Source organism: Styela clava, chromosome 10 (genome assembly GCF_964204865.1).
Source record: "Styela clava chromosome 10, kaStyClav1.hap1.2, whole genome shotgun sequence".
Taxonomy (NCBI): domain Eukaryota; kingdom Metazoa; phylum Chordata; class Ascidiacea; order Stolidobranchia; family Styelidae; genus Styela; species Styela clava.
In genome coordinates this window covers 9,421,649-9,449,053 of record NC_135259.1, presented here as the reverse complement: position 1 = coordinate 9,449,053, position 27,405 = coordinate 9,421,649, and the positions used below count along the sequence as shown (strand labels likewise).

The 27,405-nt window shown below is 36.7% G+C and overlaps 1 protein-coding gene across 1 annotated transcript; it reads left to right on the top strand.

Annotated features, from left to right (window-relative positions):
- Nucleotides 1-263: 263 nt before the first annotated feature.
- On the top strand, nucleotides 264-27,379 carry LOC120337436 (uncharacterized). Its single transcript, XM_039405190.2, has 53 exons — nucleotides 264-421; nucleotides 583-695; nucleotides 817-994; nucleotides 1,106-1,378; nucleotides 1,576-1,811; nucleotides 1,899-2,125; nucleotides 2,226-2,467; nucleotides 2,547-2,647; nucleotides 2,887-3,001; nucleotides 3,081-3,283; nucleotides 3,422-3,684; nucleotides 3,766-3,973; nucleotides 4,070-4,190; nucleotides 4,338-4,531; nucleotides 4,633-4,795; nucleotides 4,921-5,115; nucleotides 5,357-5,493; nucleotides 5,742-5,835; nucleotides 5,970-6,346; nucleotides 6,435-6,679; nucleotides 6,810-7,006; nucleotides 7,152-7,354; nucleotides 7,540-7,624; nucleotides 7,746-7,902; nucleotides 8,074-8,149; nucleotides 16,069-16,207; nucleotides 16,647-16,756; nucleotides 16,948-17,122; nucleotides 17,225-17,338; nucleotides 17,672-17,807; nucleotides 17,981-18,117; nucleotides 18,225-18,346; nucleotides 18,424-18,537; nucleotides 18,700-18,775; nucleotides 19,072-19,222; nucleotides 19,461-19,803; nucleotides 19,958-20,072; nucleotides 20,323-20,510; nucleotides 21,014-21,276; nucleotides 21,639-21,846; nucleotides 22,052-22,172; nucleotides 22,255-22,436; nucleotides 22,650-22,812; nucleotides 22,926-23,117; nucleotides 23,214-23,350; nucleotides 23,582-23,675; nucleotides 23,895-24,094; nucleotides 24,634-24,810; nucleotides 25,143-25,384; nucleotides 25,585-25,781; nucleotides 26,038-26,234; nucleotides 26,489-26,739; nucleotides 27,214-27,379. The coding sequence occupies exons 1-53, from the start codon at nucleotides 322-324 to the stop codon at nucleotides 27,251-27,253; spliced, it is 9,087 nt and encodes a 3,028-aa protein (XP_039261124.2). The 5' UTR covers nucleotides 264-321; the 3' UTR covers nucleotides 27,254-27,379.
- Nucleotides 27,380-27,405: the final 26 nt, after the last annotated feature.

Sequence of the window (27,405 nt, the reverse complement as noted above, 5' to 3'; positions counted from 1 at the left end):
GTGCGGATAAATTGAAAGTGTATTCAGTGTCCTCGAAGTCTTCAACTAGAATGATCTCGTCGTCTTCTCTGGTCTGTGGAGATTAGGCTTTCTATTGAATGCGTTTCTACAAAAGTATTGTTTTAACTCTACAATGTAGTGGTTTAGATCGAGGGTATGGGTTTATAACGTCTCTCTGGGTTATCTGATTTATAAGGAAAATTGTAGTTTATAAATTAACAACAAAAGTTTAATCTATTTTGTATGTAAAAAATTTGATCTTTCATAATTGTACAAATTCTTGTATTTATCTAGGCTTGAAAGTAATAAATAGCCTAAAACATGAAGATTTGCGTGGCAATTGCTGCGATTTGCCTTATGGCAACTGTTGCCAAAACAGAAGTCAGTGAATCTCAGATTTTTATGCAAGAGACAGTGAGAAGTAAGTTTATTCATATACTTTGTAACATACATGTATTTTTAGTTCTGACGATGTGAATGAAGATTTATGCAAAACACTTTATGTTTTGTGTAAATTGGGAAAAACTAGTGAACTAAAAGTATTCAGATATTTTCTACACTGATCGTGTTTCTGCTTTCCAGGTCTTTTCTGCAGAATTGATGATGTCGGACGTGTGCCTTGTTTAAAAGGAAACATTACTGAAGAAAAATGCAAGAAGACGCCAGGATGTTGCTTTTCAATGGACGGCGAAACCGTAAGTGGTTGATTATGTTGTAGATCAACAATATTCGGGTATAAACACCATCGTTTGGGCTCACTGTGTTAAAAATAGTATTAAACATTTGAGAAATGCTAAAGTTTACTATTAATTTCAGGATGAAGTAAACTGCTTCAAAATGAATTCAAAGAAAATCGTCCGCCAGGAGGTCGAGGAAAACGAAATGTACGCTGCCTTCCTCATTGACGAAGAAGACAGACGCAAGGCTGGGGATATTACGGTCGATTATTACATCAACTGCTACTATGGACATTACTACACAGGCTGTGACAAAAGTAAGTCTCCGGTGGCACCACAACAACTGTTCTAACCAAAATTAAAATATATATATATAAATCAACTCCATGTACTTTAAATTTTAAATGATGCATTCCGTCTTGTTACAGTGTGCACATGGTATCCATGGGGAGCATGGAGCGGATGTGAAGGTAAATGTGGCGTTGCTCTTCAGAGACGATTCCGTCGATGCAAAGGTTGCGTTCCAGGCGAAGGAAACTGTATCGGTAACTCCGAAGAACACAAACGTTGTTCTCAACCAATAGGCCAAATTTGTGGATACTGGAGTGGATGGTCTGGTTACAGCACTTGCAGCGCATCATGTGGCAAAGGATACCGTACCAAAACAAGACAATGCAACGGTGGGGAATCCGGACAAGACGGTAAGTTTTGCACTATTCAACGAATACAGTGTCATTCAAATATTATTTATAAATAAAAATTCAAATGTTGATCAAATGTATACACATGAGGAAGGGGTCTGCAATACATCAATGAGCCTAATTATCAATTGACCATGCGCGATAACGGCATGCCTCTACTTATAAAATATGTAAAATCAATTTATTTTTTCTTTTAGGATGTATTGGCACAACCACTGAAAAGGAAGAGTGCAATGGAGGAAGCGGATATTTCCACAGCTGGAGCCAATGGTCTGCTTGTTCTGCCAGTTGTGGTGGTGGCGTTAGAGTTAGAACTCAAATGCATTCATGTGGTTATGCACCAAATGAAGACCAGGAAACTTGCAACATCAGATCGTGTTGTGGAAAACTCGCATGGTCTTCTTGGACTCCCTGCAGCGTTACGTGTAACATGGTTAGTGTTCTATTTCTGCAAGTTCGAATTAACAAGTTGTTTGTAGTAAAGTTGTGGCAATATTAATATCATTGATAAATATCACAGGGAACACAATCGCGAACAAGAAAAGACATCTGCCCATACATCGGGATCGAAAAAGAGACCAAAACTTGCCACGCAGGTCCAGGAAATTATGGAGCTTGGTCACCATGGGGAGCTTGCTCTCAGACATGCGCTGGTGGATACCAGAGAAGAGCCAAAGTTCACTCTTGTGGAGAAGCTGACCATTACGAAACACAATCTTGCGGATCTGCTGGACACTACCAACAATGGTAAGCATAGTGCTATCAAATTGTGAGACAAATCGTAATTAGAATTTAAATGAAAGCCACCTAAAATACTAACAAACACACCTCAATTATTATCAACCAGGTCTGAATGGAGCTCCTGCTCACAGTCATGCATTGGCGGTATCAGAAGTCGCATGAGATCTCATACTTGTGGAAAACCCGTGGATGTTGAATCCGAACCATGTGGAAGTCCAGGAAACTACTACCAATGGCAAGCTTGGTCGGCCTGTTCATCTTCTTGTCCCGGTGGCGAAATGATCAGATACAGATTCCACCAATGCTCCGGAATTAAAGATGCTGAGAAACAACATTGCGGTCAAGCAGGTTTGTTCTTGACAATTTTTGAATTCGAATATTCCAAATTTTCAAATTAGAGGAATGAACAAATGAATTTGTTATTCAGGTGGATACTCCAACTGGGGATATTGGTCAGCATGCAGTCAATCTTGCTATGGCGGATCCCGCACACGATTGAGATACCAAGTTTGTGGTGGACAAGAAGATGTAAGTAATAGATGATAAGTCAAGGCATGCTATACCGTGCTAAACGTATAATGTGCTCTTTGCATTCGTCACCATTGTTATTACATTGCTGTAATAAAACTAACGTAGTGCGTTCTATTTTTAACGGCCAAATACATCCACTTAATTACCGGGTACAAAACTCTAGAGATAATTAGTCACATTATTGGTCTAGTGTCGAAACTATTGGGACTTGATGTAAACGTACGATTTTATTATAGGTTGAATCTGAAAGTTGTGGTGGAGCCGGAGAATGGGGAGATTATTCGCCATGGAGCACATGCACTAAACAATGTGGAACCGGACAACGTTACAGAAGCCGTGTACACTCATGCCGTAAGTATTCATCCTTTTGCTATGGTCTCATTGTCAATCGTTTAACATTTGAGTTTAATGACTGAAACTGCTTTTACAGCTAACACGCTCGACGTATACCCCATGATCGCTTACTCCACCAATGGCGTCGAGAAACAAGAAGAATCTTGCAACACAAACCCGTGTTGTCAATACTATGAATGGACTGCTTGGTCTGGCTGCACAGTAACCTGTGGACAAGGAACTCAAACAAGAAAAAGGGAAAACAGCTGCCCAGCCATTGCTAGTAAAAGCGAAACACAAGTAAGCAATCACCTGCTTTGTATTGAATTTGAGGCGATTCGATTCAGATGAAACAAAACCTATGTCATCCGAAACAATGCCGTATATTCATTTATTTTTAATTTATATTAAATATTAATTTACCTATTGTTTTTCTAGTACTGTTACGCCGGCGAAGGTGTTTACATGCCTTGGGGACAATGGAGTGCATGCTCTCAATCATGCCCAGGTGGGACTCGTCAGAGAAGACAAGCACACTCATGTGAAAAACCCGACCAAATCGAAACTCAATACTGCGGCGTTGATCCAGGATACGGACCATGGAGCGAATGGACTCCCTGCAGCAAAACATGCGGAGGTGGTTACACAATGAGACAACGTTACACCATCTGTGGAAACAAAGAAGCCGAAACCGAAACTATGTAAGTGCACATTCCTTTTTATATATATATTCAATTCATCGATCAGCGTACAAAATATCTAAACATGAATTTTTTTTACAGGTCTTGCAATACTAACCCAGGCGTGTACTTGCCTTTCGGAGAATGGAGCCGTTGTTCTGCTACTTGTCCCGGTGGTCAAATGATCAGAGTAGCCAAGCACACTTGCGGTGGAGAAGAAAAAGTTGAGGTTGGAGAATGTGGAGGACCAGGCGGTTACGGAATATGGTCTACATGGGGATCTTGCAGCAGCACATGCAAAGGAGAACAGGTAAAAACGTTTGAAATGACGAATTCATGTACAAAATTGCAATAAAATCTCATTTTTTATGCTGTAATTTAATTTGATAATTTGAACTCATTTCAGACAAGATATCAAGTACATTCATGTGGTCTTACACCAAACTACGAAAAAAGAGTTTGTGGCCAAGGAGGATCATGGGGAGAATACACAAGCTGGTCCCAATGCTCTGCCAGCTGTTTTGGAGGTACGTTCAAAGTTTTTGGGAACTAATCTTACAATAATACTAGTCACATCATACCCAAAACTACTAAAGAAAACTTGTGCATCCTTATAAAACTATAAAAGCAGTACAACATTTGTTTTAATTATATTCAATCTGTGTATTCTTTAGGCGTTCAATACAGACAGAGATACCACAGCTGCAACACCCAGGAAGAAGGTGGTATTGATCGGGATGAACGTGTTTGCGGTGACGCACCAAGCTACGGACCATGGAGCTACTGGGGACCTTGCTCGGTTTCTTGCGGCAAAGGTGTACAAAAGAGATCAGCAGTCGGAATTTGCGGAAATGTTGAAAAATATGAGGTAATATTTTGAAGAATTACAAAACTATAAATTTGAAATTCGAATAATTCTTTTGGATGTTCATATGATATCATTCTATAATATTTCATTGTTATTTACAGCAACGTACATGCGGAACTAAACAATGCTGCCAACTGTTGTCTTGGGGTCCATGGGGTGCATGCAGTGCCACCTGTTTCAACGGTCTTCAGGAAAGAACTAGAACTTCGACTTGCTCCAACGGCGTTCCCATTGGCATTGAACACAGAAACTGCAGCGGAGGAGGTACATCAAAATTCACATTTGAATTCTTTTAAAATCGCAAGACATTGCTACCAGCTAGCTAGCTACAAATGAACGATTTGGATGCACTTAATTTTCTGTCACTAAACACGATATTTTTATTTCAGATGGTATGTACAACATGTGGTCATCATGGACATCATGTCAAATCATTTGCGGAGTCCAAACCATCCAAACTCGCAGAAGAACACACACATGTTTAACAACTGAAGATGTAGACTCACGTGATTGCCCAGTTGCTGTCTGCGCCAAATGGTCACCATGGGGACCCTGGAGTGCCTGTTCAAAATCATGCTATGAAGGTAAGAAACCAAATATGCCATTTCGCAATAAATCTGTCCCTTCGTATAAATCTCGTGACATCATTTACTCGATTTCAAGTTCGATTAGATACAACTACATAGTTGTATGAATCCTTCAAAGTTTGGGTAACTACTCCCATCAGATTATATTCGTTTGTAGTGAAAAATTTTTTAATTAATCATAACCCTATTTGAACGGCATTCATGAGAAAAGCATAAATATATTTATATTATATTTCAGGATCTAAGACTCGCTCCCGATTCTGCATTCCCGGAACCGCAGGAGACTCTGACTGTGCCGGTGACTCATTAGAAACATTACCATGCTTGATATCCACAGGATCATGGACCAACTGGGGAGGATGGTCTTTATGCACTGTGAGTTGCTTTCCTCGACATGCAAGAGTTGGGATCGTAGTGACTTTAAGCATCGAATTACAATATAAAGTCGTATGTGGCTTATACATTGTCTTACAACGCTACATGGTGATCAAAAGTTTGACATTTTGCCATGGACCCGCAATAGGAATATTTTATTACGAAATCTTTCTCCTTGCTCTTTGCTGTCTAAATACATTCAAGTATCATCTTCTTGGTCATCACTGATTTTTATATAATTTTAACAGAAAACATGCAACGGTGGAACCATGTCACGAACAAGAACACACACTTGTGGCAAATCAAGCATGAAAGAAACGTCATATTGCAACACTCATCCAGGTATAAACAACGTTAACTTAACCCATTTGAAATTGAAAAACTTTTAGGTCTAAATGATTCATAATGAGTATTGTAATTAATATAATTCTTCACTCCGATGTTTACTTATATTTTAATGTTGTATAATTACACAGGTGAATGGAAAATGTGGAGTGCATGGAGCGTCTGCACTAAAACTTGCGGTGGTGGATACAGAAAACGTTTCCGTGGACACACTTGCGGACAACCAGATGAGGTACTTACTGAAGACTGCAACACACACTCTGGAGAATACTTCAACTGGTCACAATGGTCCGTATGCACTCAGACATGCGCCGGAGGAAACCGAACAAGAATGCGCGAACACTCTTGCGGACTTCCCCCACAAGTTGTCGTTGAATCTTGCAACACTCAACAAGGAGAATTCTTGATGTGGTCTGCCTGGTCATCATGCTCTCAAACCTGTGGAGGAGGTACTCGTACACGATCACGAGGACACTCATGTGGATTAGGAAATCAACTTGATCAAGTGGTGAGTGCATCAGGATTTCTGCCGATTGCATCAACTCCTAAGCCTTGATATTATATATAGTCGTATGATACATATAATCTTTTTACAGTCCTGCAACGAAGATATCTGCCCATACTGGTCTGGTTGGACTGCATGGAGCGCCTGTAGTGCCACCTGTTTGTCCGGATCTAGAACCAGATCTCGCGAATGTCAAGGCGGAGTAACAGGAATTGACGAAGGATGCCGTGGATCCAGAACAGAGGTTGAAGAATGCTTTGCTGGAGAAGGTGGTTGGTCTATGTGGAGCATGTGGACTATGTGCACTGCTACTTGCAACGGTGGATTCAGAACTAGGTTGGTTAATTTTTCGTATACTAGAGTCAAAAACACACGTGCAAAGTAATATTAATACCTTATTATTTTATTAATTTAAAGTAATTGAAATAAACATGGTAATTTATGTACACATTTTCTAATTTCGCAGAGAGCGCCTTCACTCATGCTCAGGAAGAATCGAAGTCACTCGTGAAGAATGTAACACTTCCCCAGGAGCCTACACCATCTGGTCAACATGGAGCACTTGTTCGAAATCGTGCGGATCCGGAATGAGATTCAGATCCCGTTCACACACTTGTGGGCTTCCAGATGAACAGGAAACTGGATACTGCATTGTCACTGAAGGTAAATTCCTAACTATTTCATCTGAATTCTCGTTCGTGATGTTTGCTTCGAAACAGTTGATATTACTAGCTTCTGATGTCGCTTTAGTTGCAAAATAAAATATTTGTCTATATCATACTTGCAACTAAAAATGCTTTCTGTTTAGGGTACTACCTCGAATGGTCCCAATGGTCTGAATGCAGCGAAAAATGCAACGGAGGTGTCAGAACAAGAAGCCGATCCCACACATGCGGTGTCATAAGCTCTTTGGATGAAAGTGAACAATGCAACACCCACGCTTGTGCCTACTGGGGTGGTTGGTCTAACTATGGACCTTGCACACTATCTTGCGGACCAGGATCCTTCCAGGTCTGTCTAAGTGTAGAAATCTTTTTTGATTCACCATTATTCGATAACGTGATGTGCAAAGCCATATTCGACCAGTTATGATGCTGTTTATATGCATACAACAAAACATAAAATTATATCAAACTTTCATAATGTATTCAACATTTCAACTGAAAATAATTTAGATATATGATATTTATATTTAGACACGTACACGTAAATGCATCGGTGGAAACCCAGGTGATGGCTATTGCTTCGAAGGCACAAGCAGTACTGTACCATGTGAAGAATGTAAGTATAAATAATAAACTTTGAATACAAAATGACGTTGCCTATTTACCATTATGGCAATAATATTCTTTACCTGTTATTTTTTCGAATCTTAACCGACATTGCTTCTTTTATTCTTTAGTGAACTGCTGTGACTGGGACTGGAGTGGATGGAGTCAGTGTTGCAGACAATCAAACGGAGCTCAAGTACGTCTTCGTATGCGAGGAAACAGTTGCGGTATGGGATGGGAGGAACAAACCGAAAATTGCGAACCAGGATTCGTAACAAGAATTTCATGGTATGTACAACTGAAATTGGTCATAACCTCGATTTAGTTCGTCGATTTGAATCATAAAAAAATAACACGCAATATCTGGTCACTAAGTTCACGTTCCCAATAATTAATTTTTAATCTTTACTTCATAAATGATTATTGCAATAATATAAACATGACTTTTTTCAATTTTAGCTCGAACGACGAGAAAGTATGGAGCGATGATAACGGAAGTACATCCTACCCAACTGCTATGGCATACAAGGAATTCTAATATGACGAAGCCTACGAAAGAAAATTGAAATTGGAAGAAACACGAATATAAACCACACTTTTTATATTTTTATAACTTTTCTACAGTATTTTTGTACTCTGAATTTAAGACATCGAGCCTACATCACAAAAATTGTCTTACACTTTACTTTATTGTGATGTTGATAAGCATTTATTTTTCTAACTGAATATACAAACACGATGTTGTTTACGTGTCTTATGATACTTGAAATGTATTTTCAAATTAATGTGAATATTTGCCATCAATATTGCCAATGATGAAACTGCAATGAATAAACATACAAAAATAAAATATCGATTTAGTCTTGTTCAAGACTGTTTAGACTGTAGACAGGATTGTTGTAATGAAAGTGTCTTCTGGTAGACATTAGGCTCCAGTAAACCAGTGACTTAATAAGTGTTAAAGGCCTAATACTGTATAGTGAGTAAAAACAACAAGTTGACTTCCAGAATTTTTTGAGTACGGTGCCGAAATACATTGAGCGTCGTTCAACCTTTTCAAAACAAGTCGCAATAGATCAATCAATTTCTAGTTGTGCCAATAAAATAAACGGATGAAATTGAGGGTTAAAATATTCGGTGTGTTGCAACGTTTTGAGTAAAAATCGCATTTTAACGTCTGCCAAAACTCGTAGCATCATCGTGTAACTCAACCATATCTGTTTTACCATATAATATGTAAGCTTTCAATCGCAGTGGGGTTGGTAACGTGATATACATATACAGCCCAAAATAAACATTATAGCACCAACTAAATATACATATAGCGCCAATTAAATATACATATACAGCCAAATAATATGCAAATACCGCCATTTTGGTGATGTACATACACAGGTAATGTCATATGTATATACAGCCAATTAGATCACTAGATAGTCACATAAAGACAAGTGAAAGTGATCCACGTACAAAAGTCAATATGATATGCATATACAGCCAAATCAATATACATATACAGCCAATCGGGGAAGTGTTCATACATAGGCAATGCAATAAGCTCACATGGACTACGAATCAGCCAATGTCATATGTATGTATAGTCAACCTTATGTACTTATGAAGGCATTTAAGCGATGTGATAACATGAGGAATGCGTTGCTGCCGAAAGAGAAATCGAAAATATTTTTTCAGTAAACTATTATTTGGCCATTAGCAGTAAACTGTCGACAAACCTAACAGGTTAAAGTTTTGTTTAAACTATCATTACTCACGTTACATATTGCTAAATCAAGAAAGCATCGACAGATTATTTTTATAGGATGAGGCCATGTTCGTTGACGAATTAGGGTAGGGTGCTTACGCTTACTGAAACGCCAACACGGCTATTGATGGAAATATGAAAAAACGACTTGCAACTAGCGTAAAGTAAATGTAAAAAATATCATTATATGAGCATCATTCAGTGGTAAGTCTCTACATGTTGCTTGTGCATAATAAGACATAAAGTTGCCGGTGTACGTGGTTAAAAAAGAAATTAAATTAAGAAATTAATGTTAAACTATTGAATTGTTAAATAAAAAAAACGATTTAACTGAAAATGTCATTTTTTTATGCAAAGACCATTGTAACAGAAAAATCATTAACATGAGAACGAGAATATCGGTCAGAGACCGAAGACTTATCGATCGAAAGTTAGGGGATCCCAAAACAGCGCTCTTACTCCATAGTGACACCTTGTGTCCCATCACTAATTAATTAATAACTCGCTAATTATAGGACATAATTCATCCAAAATCAATAGGCTTCTGACAAACAGACAAACAGACAAACAGACAAACAGACAAACAGACAAACAGACAAACAGACAAACAGACAAACAGACAAACAGACAAACAGACAAACAGACAAACAGACAAACAGACAAACAGACAAACAGACAAACAGACAAACAGACAAACAGACAAACAGACAAACAGACAAACAAACAGACAAATACCTATCAACATACTTACCGAATAAAATCGATAAGTAATAACACAAGATGTCGTAAAGCAATGGTTCTCACATTTTTGTGTTAAGGCGCCTTACGATCTGGACACGCCAAACATCGTCGAATATTGGGAACAAAATGATAGAGATACTGAAAATTAAGTTTAATAAGCTTTATGGAACGTGAGATCTTAGCAAAACTTTCTTTATACCAAATTTTATTTGAGACCAATGTGGGGTAAAATTTTTCACCTAAATGCTAATATCGTATTTAATTCATAAGTACACTTTTATATGATGCAAGAGAATGAGTCATTCTATCACGCGTGTCCGTCGATCGTTTATTAACAAACTTAGCATTATACGCAATCTTGATGTCAATATATTTTAGCATTGTTTCTCCATGTACATAAACATACTGGTCGGGCCAATTCAGGTTATTTCTCATTAGGTTCAAGTTATTTCTCATTCAATGCCAAATTAGTAGCTGGTTTGAACCCACTCAAAGTATTGCCTAAAATAAGGCATAAATTTTTTCAAATATAATAATCACTGTTCACTCTCAATTTTTGATTTTTTTTTTAAATTAAAAGAAAGAATGCGTACGAAAGAATTATAATGAATTCTTAGATGTGGGAGAGACCAAAACTTCTATTTGATAAGTTTGTGGAAAGTTATCTTCAATAAAGGAAGGTGGGCCACGGTGGGACATGGAGAACAGTGAAAAATCATCTCTTGCACTCATACTATATCCATAATCATTTATTCGTTTTGAAGTTTGACTGAAATATTAATAACGTTTGGCGAGTTTACTTTTTTTAATCTTGACATGGAGCATCCTGAAAATGTTTGATGGTTGTGGGAACAAATGGAGCGGGATTCAATGGGACATGCTCCATTGCGCACAACTCGATAGTGTTTTATCTATTAAGTGCTTAGAGGCCTAGAAATTTGTTCTGTTTGGTGTTATATTAGATTTACTTTCAGCTCGTGGCCCAATTCATATATATTCTAGATTCAGAAATATTTGTTTCAATAGATAATTATTTGCTTTTGGTCGAAATTGGACATTTTACTTGTATGTTCATTTTGTTGTTTTATTGGGCACAGTGAACATTACAGTGATTGGAAACAAATGTACTTTCGATTTTTTATCACAATCCGTATTTGATGTTTATAGCCTTTTCAACAAAGAACTTTTATTATCCAGAATGAAAGTTACAGAACTTGATTTCAATTGAAATTAGGCATAAACCAAAAGTAAAACAATAAATTTATTCCAGATTTAATCATAAGAATCTAAAATATTCAAGAGTAATTTTACAATGACTCTTCAGATACGCATGTCTCCTAGGTAGTTTCATGTTATCAATTTGTTTAAGGATCTTTTTGAAAGAAAATCTGAAATATTTCAGTTGAACATTAATTTCATAATTGTTGAATCTCCAAATTTGAAGTCCCACAGTTCGTTAAATGGTGATGCTAATTTGTTGCTAATTTTTAACGGCATATTTCGTTGTATTTGATAGAAATCCCCATTGTGTACCAGGATGTGTTTGGATGCACTCCACCAACGCAGTGGAACCGAGCCAGCACATTTTTCATGTTTTCCAACCTGCTGCGGGATATTATAATAACGTTAATTTGATTATTGTTTAGGCAATTTATTGCCAATAGCCTGAGAAAAGTTCTCTAAAAAGAGATTTTCAGCCAGCACATTTCTCGTGTTATCAAAGATAAGCTCTTGTGGGGTATTATGACATCATTGATTAGCGCCTATTGGACATTTATCACAAACTACGCGATCATGCAGTTTTATGTTTTATATTTTTCACCAAGCGTTAATTTGATTAGTTTGTGGACAGTTCATTGGCAGTAGCCAAAGAATAGTTCACTGGAGAGAGATTTTCAGCAAGCACATTTTATGTGTTATCTACGACCAGCTGTTGTGGGTATTATGATATATTAGATTGGTAGCTATTGTATAGTTATCATGTACTACGAACACTGGTAGTTTTATGTCTTTTTGTGCGCAATCAACGGTGACCGTACATTTGAACCCATGCGCATATCCACGGGTTCAATCTATATGCGGGTGCTAAAACCCATGGGTTAGGGTTAGTATGGGTTTAACTATCCGTGAAACATAAAAAATTCCATAGGTGCAATAGCATACAGGTGCAATTGTCATGGGTTCAAATGTACGTGGGTTCAAATGTAATGGAACCGCAATCAACATGTAAGTGAAGCATTACCCCTGGTATATTTGGTTGGTTGTATATGCATATAAGTTGGCGGAATATCATATTCTTGGCAGTATATGTATGGAACCTTACCAACCCTATCGATCAAAAGTTCTGCAAAGGCATCTAGTTTATATCGGCATAGATTGAAATTCTCATTTATTTCCAATTTGGAACACATATAAAATTTATCATCAATGTGCATACCTAAATAAATTTGAATTTTTTATTTTATTTCGTTTGTTATAGAATATAGAGGATTGATCGCGATTGAGAAAGTTTTCATGCTGTTTATAATCAGCATTGGAACACATCTCGGGAGGCAAGCATATATCTAATTGCTTTCGCAGCCGAGTGTTTGCTATTAATTTTGTTACTTTGAGTCACGTGTATCCAACTTCTTTATTCTGAATGAAATACGTTTGATTAGGTAATACTACTCGATACAGAGCCACATCGTGAAGTCTAGATTTTTTTTTGTTTTCATTCATGTCATAGGAGTTTCCAAAGCATTATATTCTGGGAGCAAGTTTTGGTGTTGAGTAGGTAATATTACCGGATACAAGGCCACCGTCATGAAGTCTAGGCTTAAGATTATTGTTTTTTGTTTTTATTCATATCATAGGGGTTTCTAAAGTATTATATTCGGAGAGCAAATTTTGGTGTTAAAAAATGAAAATCATGGATTTAGAAATTATGTGTATGGTATGTTATCGGAGGTAACGTGTCTTTATTTATATATCGGAATAACTCTTGGGATATCTCATATAAGAATAATTTTGCATATAGTTTTACATATATCTTTGATTGCTTCTACAGATATTTTGTTCGGATGGAAAGGCGCTAATATGTAGGCGATGTGTGTATAACAAACAACCGGTTCAAATAAAACTGTAAATATTATGCTGTGAGCAGGGTGTTTATTATAGCCAGTGCTTAACTTAGATAGGAAATAACTCAATAATCCAATAATAATCTTCGAATAATCAAAAATCCAGCAACTTCGGCAGTTTTGGAGTTGATCTGTCGTTGAATAGACTGTATAAATTCTCGAATCATTGTAAAGGCCCTATCACTTGAAAAATGTATTTATAACGTGTCTGATACTGAATAGAGATGTACTGATGTATTGGTATCGGCAGTATCGGCCATATTTTGGTATTGGTATTTGTATCGGTATCGGCTTAAAATAGACCGATATTTCCGATAAGTGATCTAGAACAGTGGCTCTCAACCTTTTTCAGTTCGCGGACCAGTAAAATTTCAAAACAAATTTTGCGGACCGACGGACCTTCAAAATTAACCAAAAATGTCATGAACACAAAACATAATCAAAAGAATGCAATTATGACAAAAGTAGGAGGTGCAAAAGAATACAATCCAATCTAATAAGAAATTTGCGGCTGTCTTTTTGATTTAATTTTTTTCGTTGGCTTTGCGAGTTTTATTGCATCGTTTGAATGAGTTTTGGCGCAGACTTTGCACATGGGAAGCGATACTTTTTCGCTGCTGGGAGCAATGGTAATACCTAGCTCCAAATACTTCTTATCATACCAGATCCATATCAACTTTCCTGAAAGGTCGTTTCGGGGCATGTTGTAAAGTTGATGTAGCAGTCTCTTCATCTGTCCTGTCAACACCACTAACTTGGTTTTCATCGCTGGGTTTCTTTTGGAAGAACTGAATAATACTTTGTTGTTTATTTGTCTCTATTTTACTATCAAACCTCGCTAAATATAGGCCTACTGTCAAATTACGGGACGTGCGAACTGCGAAGTTCTCAATCAGGTACCGTATTGTGTGTAGGGATTTGTTCAAAAAGAATTTTTTTTTTAAACAATTGTTTCAAATCCATTGTTTTGCCTGTTTTATACCTGTACTTTTTGCAGGCGCTCTCGTAGTATGTGGAGCAAGCTGACGGACACCGGAACGTAGTATGTGTACCAGATCAGGGTTAGGGAATAATTTTATTCCATTTTTTCTATCCAAGTGACTTCCGTAGTATTTGTACTTAAAATTATGGCCTAACCCCAACCTGGTACACATACTACGTTCTGGGGTCCGCTATCTTGGTTCACATACTCCGAGAGTTCCGATTTTTTTTTGTATTAAATGTGTTAAAGAAAAATGAATGTAAAAACATGCCAAGCGCTTCTTATTTGCAATAAATCCTTCGAAACGCCACAAATATCGACGAAGGCCCATACAAGCCTTCTCAAGCTTTAGTTCAATGCGTCCGCATACGTGATTGGCGCAGGAAGACGCGAGCGATAAGACGATATTACGGGAACGACCCTGCGACGAAAACGACCTTGCAAAAATTGAAATACGACCGAATAAATGAGTTTGTATAACTTATTATGCATTAAATTATGCTCATAATACTTGCAGCGTCATACCAGTAATCCGAGGTATATAAAATTTTGATTTGCACTTATGCTTTTTCATGTGCTCCACAAAGGCTAGTATTAAATGGCCAATCAGGACATTTGGATGAATTTATGGTTCGGCTTAATCAACCCAATTAGAGGTCGTATGTAGCAAGTAATTGGTTTAAATTCGACTGTACTCAATGAAATTGACTTTACATCAATTTATTGGCATAAATGCAACTTCCTATTTATATTTTAATAAAATAAAAGCAAGGCTATAATAAAACATGCGTGTCAAATTGAGTCGCATAAGTAAGGAACACTTAAAATTTATCACTCACTTGTATTCGTCAAAGTGGAGCTCATCAAGACACGCGTATAACTTTCTAAAATAAAGCGTAACGAAACACGGGCATAAAAACTTCACCTGCTGTAAAATACCTTTAGTATCAGCGCTTATATTTGTACTCGAATTTGATATTCACCGAATATGGGCCATAGAAACGGCTAAGCGATTTATACTCCATATATGACAATTAACCAAACTTTTTACAATGCAACGTACCCTAAGGAATTTGAGTCGTTTTAGTCCGTGTGCGGATTAATGTCTTAATAGATTTATGACAGGCGCTTAAAATATCACTCAATGACGAAGTAGGGAACTGTAAAATGGAGCCATAAAAATTGGGAGTATATATGTAACGTGCTTCGCAAAGTGTGGCCACAGAGTTACATTGTTGTGCATAAATGAGCAAAAATTGTACGAATAGCAGCAAGTGTGTTTAAATAGCTTATAATCAAAAATTTGAGGGAAGATTGTATTATGCTCAGATGAATAGAATTATTTAGTTGAAACTGAATAGCTGATAATTATGAGCATGACTGCTGTTAGGAATTCTGTTTAGATTTTTCTGTGTTAATTATTGTAACAGCATTCATAGCGCTTTATTCACAAATGATGATATTTATTCAATCGACAATTATTCCTTATGATGCTAGAAGCGTATCAGAATTTTTTTTAGATGGAAAATCGATTCTCTGCTTTGAGAAGTGTTGTCCAAACCATATAATATGAATATTAAAAGTGGATGAGTAATTTTCAATAACTTTCAAAAAAAATAGTATTGAAACTTTTCCAACACATATCTTTACATACAAAATGCCCAGTGAATTATTTACCACAGAATTGCTCGCAATCCAATTTGGCACTACAAATTAATTTTTGTTCCGATTTTATCATCTCAGTAAAAGTTATAAACGTCAACGACATAAATTTAATAGAGAGGTAAAGAACAATTCTCAATTTTAATCTAACGACACTATTTTTTGCATCTTTAGTAAAGTAAAAATACATTCGCCTTTCCCCGAGTAGAAGTATGAGGCGATTATTTATCGCAATCTCTCTATGTCTGGCGGTATCGGTATCTGCAGAAGAAAATGGCGGCAAAACTTCGGAAGCTCTTGGAATGCTCCTCGAACGTGCGAAAGGTATTAGGAAGTTTATTGCTTATTCTAGAAATGCTTTTAAAAGGTAAATAAACACTCCTTGTATAGTTTTATTCGTATGGTTCCATCAGTGGACAATTCAGAAGCCTAATCAAATTGATGTTAGGATAGTGAATTTCTTACTATGATAACGAATGTGCAGCAAACGCATGCCCACCACCTCATTCAGGGTGTAATAAATCAATCAAATTGTGTTAATCATTTCATCTGGGCGTTTGTGCTCAACATATGTTTGTATCTTTTTTGATTAGCAGTGAGGATCGGTTGTAAAATCAAACCTACCCTTTCACATATTGATCTAAAATCCATTTTCGATGGAGGCAATTCAAATTGTGATTTGCAAATTAACTACAATACTTGAATCCAATAGCCAGAATTTTGTTTTAGTGGACAAGACATTTTTATATTTTGTTCTATTTAGAAATGATGTGCGAAATACCTTCGAAGGAAAGAGAAAAATGTTTCAAGGGAAGAGTAACCAAAAGAAAATGCAACAGATTTTCGTTGTGCTGTTATGATGATAATGATCAAGTAAGAATAATATACCTAGTATCATTGGACGAGGCATGATTGGTAAAATTACCCTGGAATGTTACAACCCAAGATGACATTGAAATATTTAAAAATATTTTGCATAGAAAGATCGCCTCTTATGTGTGTGCGAACAAATGGCGCCCACCCTTACCACGAGATTGATGTATATATTTCAAAACATTCCGCAGAAACCAGAATGCTACAAAGTCAGAGCTTTTCAAGAAGTTCACAATGAAATCGTAGAAGCTCAATTATATGAAGCTTCATATGAAAATGAAGAAGGAACGCAACGCAAAACAACAGATGCTCTATTGTTGATGAGTCTCAGATGCATGTATGATAAAACATATCCAGGATGCCAAGGTAAAACAATACGCTATCGCAGATATAAACTACGTTTTCTTTGAACGAATTTGATAGTATTACATAGGTAACTATATCTGTAACGATATTTTATTTATTAAGGTCATGTTCGTCCGCACACAAATGTAAGCCCAACATTCATTCCCGGAATCCCGGGCTACAGAGTTACAACGCAGCCACCGACACTACCAGTTGTTTCAACAACTTCCTCGCCAAGTGAGTTTTATATATAATTTGGTCGTTTTTCTCAAGATCAGTACGACGAATAGTTTCAAACGCTAAATACTTCCTTCTAAATATAACAATTTTGATACCTATAGAATGGAATAGGAACTAGTGGATGAAATATAGAAAAAAATACATTGATAAAATAGGCCTACAATATACCCAAACTTTGCTTATCACTAGGCAATTCTGTATTTAGCCTGTATGTGACTTCTCTTTTGAAATTTTGAATAGGTTTCATGTTTTACTTTTTTATTACGACAAGTATTTTATTTCATCATTCCTCTGATATTTTGAGTGACCCATTAATTTAATGTTTTCTAGAATGCCATTGGTGGCCATGGGGTGCTTGGAGCAATTGTGAAGGCTATTGTGGAGTCGGAGTCCAAAAAAGAATGCGCAGATGCAGCGGGTGCATACCCGGCGAAGGTCAATGCCTAGGAAACTGCTATAGTTACAAGTAAGTAGCAGCGTTAAAACGAATTAGAAACCTATCTTAGGTCTTTATCTTTCTCACAATCCAACACTAATTGATTTAAAGCAAATGGTACGCAAAGTTTTCTTGGTGATTTGCATAAGGATGATCATTATTCTGCGCATTATTTTCAATAAAATTTTTTCAATATTCTGTAGACGATGCGCGAATCCAGCAGGACAAGCGTGCGCTTATTGGAGTGGATGGTCTGAATTCAGTGCATGCAGCACAACGTGTGGAGAAGGAACTCGCAAAAAGACAAGATCGTGCTATGGAGGAAAAGTTGGTGAAAAAGGTAACATATTACAGCAGTGGAGTCATTGACGCTTATTTATATAATAATTATTAAAAATGACTGAAAATTTATTAAAGTAATGAATGAGTTATTTTCGTTTCTAAAAGGTTGCCTAGGAGAACCAACAATATCTGAAACATGCAATGTGGGAGATGGACAATATCTCAACTGGGGAGAGTGGTCAACGTGTTCTGTATCGTGTGGTTCTGGATTCAAGACACGAAAACAGGTATGCATAGATTTTGGAGAGCATGATGTTTTAATTTGAGCTATTCAATTGATTATAATTATTCTATACTATTGCAGATCCATACTTGTGACAAAGAACCAAACACTGAAGTGGAAACTTGTAACACCCAAGTTTGTTGTGGAAGACTTCAATGGAGTGCATGGACAGCATGCAGTGCTTCATGTAATAAGGTAAGGTAACTTGAAGTTTAAACTTATTTGGAGTAACATTCTCGTTTTGCTCTAGGGTGGCCCATACAAAAAGGCCTCTCAGTGGCTTGCTGCATGTGTGGATTACGCCTGGAAGTACATACATTTTTAAACATTTATATATGAAAATTTATTCGTTTTCAGGGTTTTCAACTTCGCAAAAGATCCGATGTTTGTCCCGATATTCCAGAAGAAACTGAAACAACAGTTTGTGATGCAGGTGAAAAGATTTTTAAAATTCAAAAACTGCGATATTAATGCATCTTGTAAATATTAGGAACTTACATACGATTGAGAATATATTCAGTTGACAGAGTTTGTAAAATTAAGATTATAATAACATGAATACAATGTGATTTATAAATTGATTTGTAACTCTGCTCCTTGTCTTTCTGCCCCCTGTATTCGCACGAATTACATAGCATATTCACCCACTGTTTAAATGTCACCAACATGTGATCTTCCTTAGTAAAATATAAATTTATTAGAGTAAATGCATACATTATTCTATATTAGGCCCCGGTAATTATGGTGACTGGTCTTTGTGGGGGGCATGTTCCTCAACATGTGAGGGTGGACAGCAGATTCGTCGAAGAAAACATTCATGTGGAATACAAGACGAAATTGAATCACGTGAATGTGGAAATACTGGATACTACATGACGTGGTCAGTATAGCTTGAATTTTGATATATTTTTATTATGCCACCGTGGCTCCTGAAAAATTTGTCAGCGACTATCATAAGTCAAATAGGAGCTTGGGCGTTAATCGAATTTTTGTGGAAAATTTCCACTAAGCAACTATTTTTCAGCAAAGAACGAATTTGATAAGAATTCAGCAAAATATTAATGTGACATCGTTGTCTAATCAAAATTTTCCAATATCGCTTTTCACTTTCAAATTAGGAGTGACTGGAGCACATGTTCCCAATCTTGTGTTGGCGGGCTACAAGTTCGAAATCGTCTGCATTCTTGTGGCAAACCCGAAGAATCTGAATCAAGGAAATGTGGAAGACCAGGCGAATACTCACCATGGCAGTCATGGTCCGCTTGTACCAAGTCATGTCCTGGTGGAACCATGTCTCGAGTACGATTTCACACGTGTAGTGATGAAAGTGATGTAAACACAATCGAATGCGGAAAAGATGCCGGATTCAGTAATTGGGGATTTTGGTCCGCATGCAGTTCATCTTGTCCAGGAGGAAGAAAAACAAGATCGCGATATGGAATTTGTAGCAACGAACACGAGGTAGTATACACTTTAGTTTTCAAACATTGAAGACACTATAACTAAACAAAAAAAGCATTCAGCACTGAAGAATCATTTCTCTTTAGGGTTTTCAATTCCAAGCAAATCTTAAACTTGTTAAAAGGCATTTCTAACAAATGTTTATCTTTCACAGACGGAGACTGAATCTTGTGGGGCATCGGGATCGTGGGGTGACTACTCATCTTGGAGTGTCTGTACCAAACATTGCGGTGGAGGAATGACATATCGAACAAGAATTCATTCTTGTCGTAAGTATATTTTACAGATTATAGACTATGAAGTATGATTTATATTTAAATACAAGGAGGAAAAGATAACCACACTGACTCATTATCAACAAACACTCAATAGTATAAATAACCACAAACAATTATATATGCAGTAAACATTAGCTGAGTAACATCCCGAAATGAAAGAATAATGTATATTCAAAGTTTGGATTTACACCGTCTAACATTATCTTATCTTATGATTCTAATCTCCAACTTTCGATTACAGCAACTACTTTGCCAGGAAATGGCAGTTCTGGTACTGAAAGAGAAGAAAAAGCTTGTAACACAAAACCATGTTGCTCATACAACGTATGGTCACCGTGGTCTGCATGTTCAGTAACTTGTGAATTCGGAACGCAAAAAAGATACAAGACTAATACTTGCCCCGAGATTCCCAAAGAAGCGGAGACTATGGTAAATATTATTATGCATAAGAATCCAAAACTTGACTGAAAACTAGAAAAGTACTTTGGAATAAAAAAAAGGTAATAAAGTAAAAAAAACGGTAACGAATCTAGTGACTATTTTTCAAAATGAACAATATAAGCACTATGCTATGAAGTATTTTCAAAATTTGATCCTACCCTTTGTATACACGGGATTATTCTGTCATAAGAATCCAAAACTTGACTGAAAACTCGAAAAGTACTTTTGAATAAAGAAAAAGGTAATGAAGTAAAAAAAAAAAACGGCAACGAATCTAGTGGCTATTTTTCAAAATGAACAATATAAGCACTATGCTATGAAATATTTTTAAAATTTGACCCTACCCTCTGTATACACGGGATTATTCTGATACGTTGAGCAGTTGTAAACATTCTGCTGGTTTTGTTATAGTCTATTCATAACTGAGATGTTTGGTCATCTCTTTCATGTATGGTATGATATGTTTCATACAAAACTTAAATCCGTTTCAGTTCTGCAATGCTGGTCCGGGACAATATGGTGAATGGAGCGCCTGGTCAACTTGCTCGTCTTCTTGTCCTGGTGGACAACAGACTCGAGTTCAGAAACATTCCTGTGGGAGAGATGATTCCGTTGAAACAAGATTTTGCGGAGAAGATGCAGGATATGGAGCATGGCAACAGTGGTCAACATGCAGTAAAACATGTGGTGGAGGAGTATCGATTAGACAAAGATTTCATATTTGTGAACGTAAAGATGCAGAAACAGAAACCAGGTTTGTCGGTTGGCTAGTTGTTTTAAAATCACAACTAGCGTCATTTTTACGTATCAGTTGTCTGTAGCAAAGAGAGTTTTGAGATATTGCAATAACATTTCATTTTCCTACTTCATGGAATGATATACTCCATAAGTTATATAGCAATTTTGGGGGTATACCTGTGCTTTATTCAGAATCATTCAAATATCCATATGTAAAGGTTTTTATCAATATGAAGCTAAATAGAAGATTGATTGTGTTGCTGAGATGCCTCTCTTCTGCTACGTGTAAACAAAAACTAAATATGTAAGAGAGCACTATCACGTGAAAATTGACAATGTTAATTGTTACCGGATTTCAAATTTTTATTTTTATTTAAGAATTTGTAACGATGAACCAGGATCATACTTACCTTTTGGAGCATGGAGTCGATGTTCAAAAACTTGTCCGGGTGGACAGAAAATTCGATATGCTAAACATACTTGCGGTTTGAAAGACAAGGTCGAAGTTGAAGAATGTGGAGGCCCAGGAGAATTCATGGATTGGAGTCAATGGACTCAATGTAGCAGTACATGTAATGGTGAACAGGTATGGATATAATAAACTTTATTATTGTTATTCGACTCATTCAAGAAATGAAATCGATGTTCCTATACCAATGCCAATTACAGATTGTTACTTCAAATTGAATAAATGTTCATTGTCAAATATATATCATCGTAACGGCCGAACCGTATGCTTTTCATCATGGTATAAAAATATGTTATATATTTCATTTATAATATATTTGCAGATGCGAACAAGGTTCCATTCATGTAACAAGTCACCTGATATTGAAAGACGTAAATGTGAAAACGGAGGATCGTACAGTCAGTGGACATCATGGGGCCCTTGCTCTAAAACATGTTATGGAGGTAACTAGACAACTCTTATTACTAATTCTAAATTTGAAAACATTCTCTTAAAACGTCCCACAACCTTGAAACTTTATTTCAGGTGAACAAACCAGATCGCGTTATCACTCTTGTGATGAGCCAATGATGAAAGAAACCCAATTTTGTGGCGAACAACCCAGCTATGGACAGTGGAGCTTTTGGTCACCTTGTTCAGTTACATGCGGGGTTGGCAAACAAACAAGACGACGACCAGGATTTTGTGGAAATGATCAAAATACAGAGGTAAGTTCTCTAATTAAAAACTTCAAAATATAGATATTTTTGACCTCGGAGTTGATTCAAAAATGTATTTTAGAGGCGGGTTGATCGAATTCACACAAACTTCAGAACTTTAGGTTGGGAACAGGTTATATATTTCTAACAATACAATATACTTCGCAGTATGTATGTATTTACACTTTTTGAGAATTCTTCGAATTCATAATAATTTTTCAGGAAAGAGTATGTGGTACTAAAACCTGTTGTGAACTTTTGGAATGGAGTGCATGGTCTGCTTGTAGTACATCGTGCTTCACTGGACAACAAAGTCGAACGCGTGCTACCACTTGCTCAAACGGTGTTCCAATTTCCACTGAACTTAGAGATTGCAATGGCGGAGGTAAGTTTGGGTTCATTACTGAAAATACTACACTTTCATAAAAAATTGTTCAAAATTGTGAAATAATCCGGTGCTAGTAGTTTATAGAGCTCACAATATCTTATACATTTTAGATGGGCAGTACATGGAGTGGTCGATGTGGTCACAATGCCCTGTTACATGCGGAGGAGCAGTCCAAACAAGACATCGTTTTCATACTTGCCGAAAAGATTCGGATACTGAAACTAAGCCATGCGCGACAACTGAATGCCCATACTTTACAGAATGGACACCTTGGTCAACGTGCTCAGCATCTTGCTTTCAAGGTAAATTCACGAATATGTCTCAATTTATTTTTTGACCTGGAATGAAATAAAAGTCTTATTATTACATTTGAAAAAAATCTAAATATTTTTACATAGGTGTTCAAATGAGAAACAGAGAATGTATAAATGGAGTTGCTGGTTATTTTGGATGTGTAGGAGAAGTTGTACAAACAACTGATTGTACAATCAACCCTGGTAGTTGGAGCCAGTGGTCATCTTACACACGATGCTCGGTGAGAAATCTACTAGAGAATTAATGGCGGAAATATAATTTTATTTAATAATAGCTCAAAGCAGCCATACCTTATGCAGTTCTGGAGTGGCTATTCATTTATTTCCACAGGCAACGTGAAAAATCTACTAGACAATTAATGGCGGAAAAATAATTTTATTTAATAATAGCTCAAAACAGCCATACCTGATGCAGTTCTGAATACCTGATGGCTATTCATTTATTTCCACAGGCAACGTGCAATGGCGGAACACAATATCGAACTAGAAAACATTCATGTGGTCTACCAGATGAAGTCGAGTCAATATCATGCAACACGCACCAAGGTACGTGTTTTGTAGGGTTCTCACTCTGACAATATTGCGTGGTACGCGATAAGTTCGTACTTATTGGACCAGTATTTTATAACAAAAATTGCACATACCGCTATATAGCAAAAGAAAATCATCTTAAGTTTAACCAACATTGGGAATCAGTCATTAACGTCGTGTTAAAGACCTGTTGGTGGAGCAAGTTGTTGAAATAACTGATGATATTTAATTCAGGTTCTTGGATGGAATGGGACATGTGGACAACATGCTCAAAAACATGTGGTGGCGGCGTACGTAGTAGAAGTCGTCGTCATACATGTGGACAACCAAAAGATACTCAAATAGAAGCATGTAACCAATACTCAGGATCTTACAGTGAATGGTCTATGTGGTCAACATGCTCCAAAACTTGCGCTGGGGGCACTCGCACAAAGGTGAGTAATGTTTCTTTTTATAAAAGATACGATAGCTATCGGTCAGTATACAAAATATATAATATACCTAATAGGTATTATATACCTATATTATACCTAATAGGTACAATATATATAAAAGAAAATTAAAATATACAGCAAATGTCTGCTTGACGTTCACTCTAATAAATTAAATAAACGAGAATATCGGTCAGAGACCGAAGACTTAACGACCGAAAGTTAGGTGATCCCTAAAACAGCGCTCTTACTCCATAGTGATACCTTGTGTCCCATCACTAATTAATTAATAACTCGCTAATTATACTACATAATTCATCCAAAATCAATAGGCTTCTGGTACGACATATGATGAATGCACATGCAAAATCTGGAGCACATTCAATCTCGCTTTCGTGAGATATCACGTGCATCTAACAGACAAACAGACAGACAGACAAATACCTATCAACATACCCACAGATTAAAATCGATAAATAACGATTAAAATCGATAAGTAATAAAATCGATAAGTAATAAAATCCAAATATTGTTATTTGTAGCATCGACATCACTCATGCGGACTAAACCCTCAAGTCGCCTCAGAACCTTGCAATACATATCAAGGAAATTACGTACAATGGAGTCAATGGAGCGAATGTTCCGCTACATGCGGTGGAGGATCAAAATCAAGGAGTAGATCACATACCTGTGGCTTTGAACCCCAATATGAGCAAGAGGTAAAAAATATCTGGAAATAATGAATATTGTCAAATTAGTTTTAGTTTGTAATGGGCTGGGTGCAAATAAAGTATTGCGAACTAAGTAAATGCCCAAAAAATTAGCTAGCATTTGGCGCAAAAAAGTAGAAAGCCATTACAAACATTTTTGATAAGAACGTAACTGCCTGTTCTTGGTTTTGATTTACAGTAGGACAGCAATGTTTCAGTCATACTAGATGTTAATGATTTATAATATAGCATATCTATAGTGTTTTCTGTAAATTAAATATATATCTAACAAAATAACATACTTGAACTACTTTGACCTCCAATTTTAACGCTATCTATAGGACTGTACCCGAGGTCCATGCCCATACTGGACCGGATGGACAACATGGAGTGCTTGCTCCGTCACATGCGGTACGGGATTGCAGATGAGATCACGATTTTGTGAGGAAGGTGTGAAAGGGCAACCAGGTTGCATGGGAGAACCAGTGGACATGAAACCTTGTAATGCAGGAGATGGAATGTGGATGGAATGGAGTCAATTTAGTACATGTAGTGCAACCTGCAACGGTGGTTTTATGACAAGGTATACATTTTAAACTTTATTTAGCATAGTAGCCTACCAGTAGGCTACAGTGTGATTGGTTACCCATGTTGAATACCAGACACAAAATAATAAATATTCTGAACTAGCTTCTGAAACATTCAAATTATAATAAATGGGACTTCAACCTTTGATAATTTGTTGGGAGTATTCTTATTATAATACAACTTACAATCTTACAGATACCGTTCCCATACATGTGGCAAGCCTAATGAAGTCGAGACGCTTCCTTGTAATACTGTTGTGGGAACTTATGGTGCGTGGTCACAATGGGGTGCGTGTAGCGCCACATGTGGAGGCGGAAGCCATGTAAGGAGAAGATTACACTCTTGTGGAAAACCCGACGAGGTTCAGGTCGAAGCATGTAATGATAACCCAGGTGAATAATACTTGAAAGTTAAATTATTGAACGTTTAGTCTAATGTGTTTATAAATATTCATTTTTTGAATATTTAACTTGATACGTCACTTTTCATTCGACAGTACTTTTCACAACTTTAACGAACACTCTATATTCTCATTAAGTAATGCGCTGATATTAATTTAAAGCACTTTGAATGTTTTTCCCACAAATTTATGAAAAGTATTTGTGATATTTCACGTTTTTCCATATTTATTAATTTGGTTCATTTCAGGTCATTATACTGAATGGTCCGACTTTACGCCATGTTCCGCAACTTGTAGTGGTGGAACGAAATCACGTAAACGTCATCATACCTGTGGAAGACAGCCTGAAATTGAAACTGTCATCTGCAATACTCAGCCATGCGCCTACTGGGGAGGTTGGAGCAATTATGGACCTTGTAGCGCCACATGCGGCGAAGGAACAAGGGTACAAAATTTAAAATTCTATTCTAACAGACTAAAGGTATCAGTTCGTCCATGTGCACCCAGCACCCGTCATTAGGAAAACTCCTTCAAACAATCTGCCAATATTTAAAAATTTGCACATTTGAATGTCGGTTCTTGCACAAGCTATCAATAAACTATTACTTTATAATATTTTTAATTGCGCGTGTTATTTAACCTGTAATGTCAAATGTATTTTGATGCCAAATACTTTTAAGTCCAAATTTTGTTTTATAGACACGATCTCGGCAATGTCACGGAGGTAAACCGGGCAATGGACTCTGCTTTGGAATTGTAGAAGAACCACAAAGTTGCAACGCTGGTGCCTGTTGCGATTGGGACTGGAGTGGCTGGAGTCAATGTTGTTCTAAGACAATATACTCCGGAAAAAGCAATATTCAAATTCGAATGAGAGGAAACCAGTGTGGCCTGGAGTGGGAAGAAAAAACACGAGATTGTCTTCCGGGGATGACATCCCAGTTTGATTGGTTAGTTAAAAAAAAAACAATACTATGGATAGTTCCACGAACGCGGTAAAATTCTTCCCATGCTTTACCTTTAGAAAATTGTTTATGTTGCGTGTTCACCATTTCTATTCAAAACATTCAGTCAGTTTCCATTGAAAATTACCGGCATCTAACTTTAGTTTAGGTTATCACAGGTTTTCAGCGCCATGTCCTAATCATGCAAAATCATTCTAGAGACAAATTGAGAGAACCTTTTATATGAACATGGCCGGGTTTCGAGTCATGACTCAAACGCTAACAGCTTACTTGTGAACTCGCAAACTAAGATTACCGAATTCCAGTGTATCCCCACTTAGCATTGTCAACCACCATAGCTCTTTTGTGTAAAAGATCTAGTGTGCTCAAGTATTTATTAAGAATAATATAATTGTTGGAATTAGTACCATAATGTCTTTGAATTTCCGAAAAACTTATTGTCCTTTTTTTTTTTATTAGCTCAAATACAAGGAAAATTTGGTCGAAGACCTTCAGATGAAAATATCCACAATGATGCTACGACTTTCTTTTGTTTTGTATACGACCAATGAATTAGTGCATAGATTTAAATTTCTATCGATATGTTAATTGAACTACTTGTTCGGAATAAATATATTTCTTGGTATCCGTCTAGTGCCTGAATATGAATGC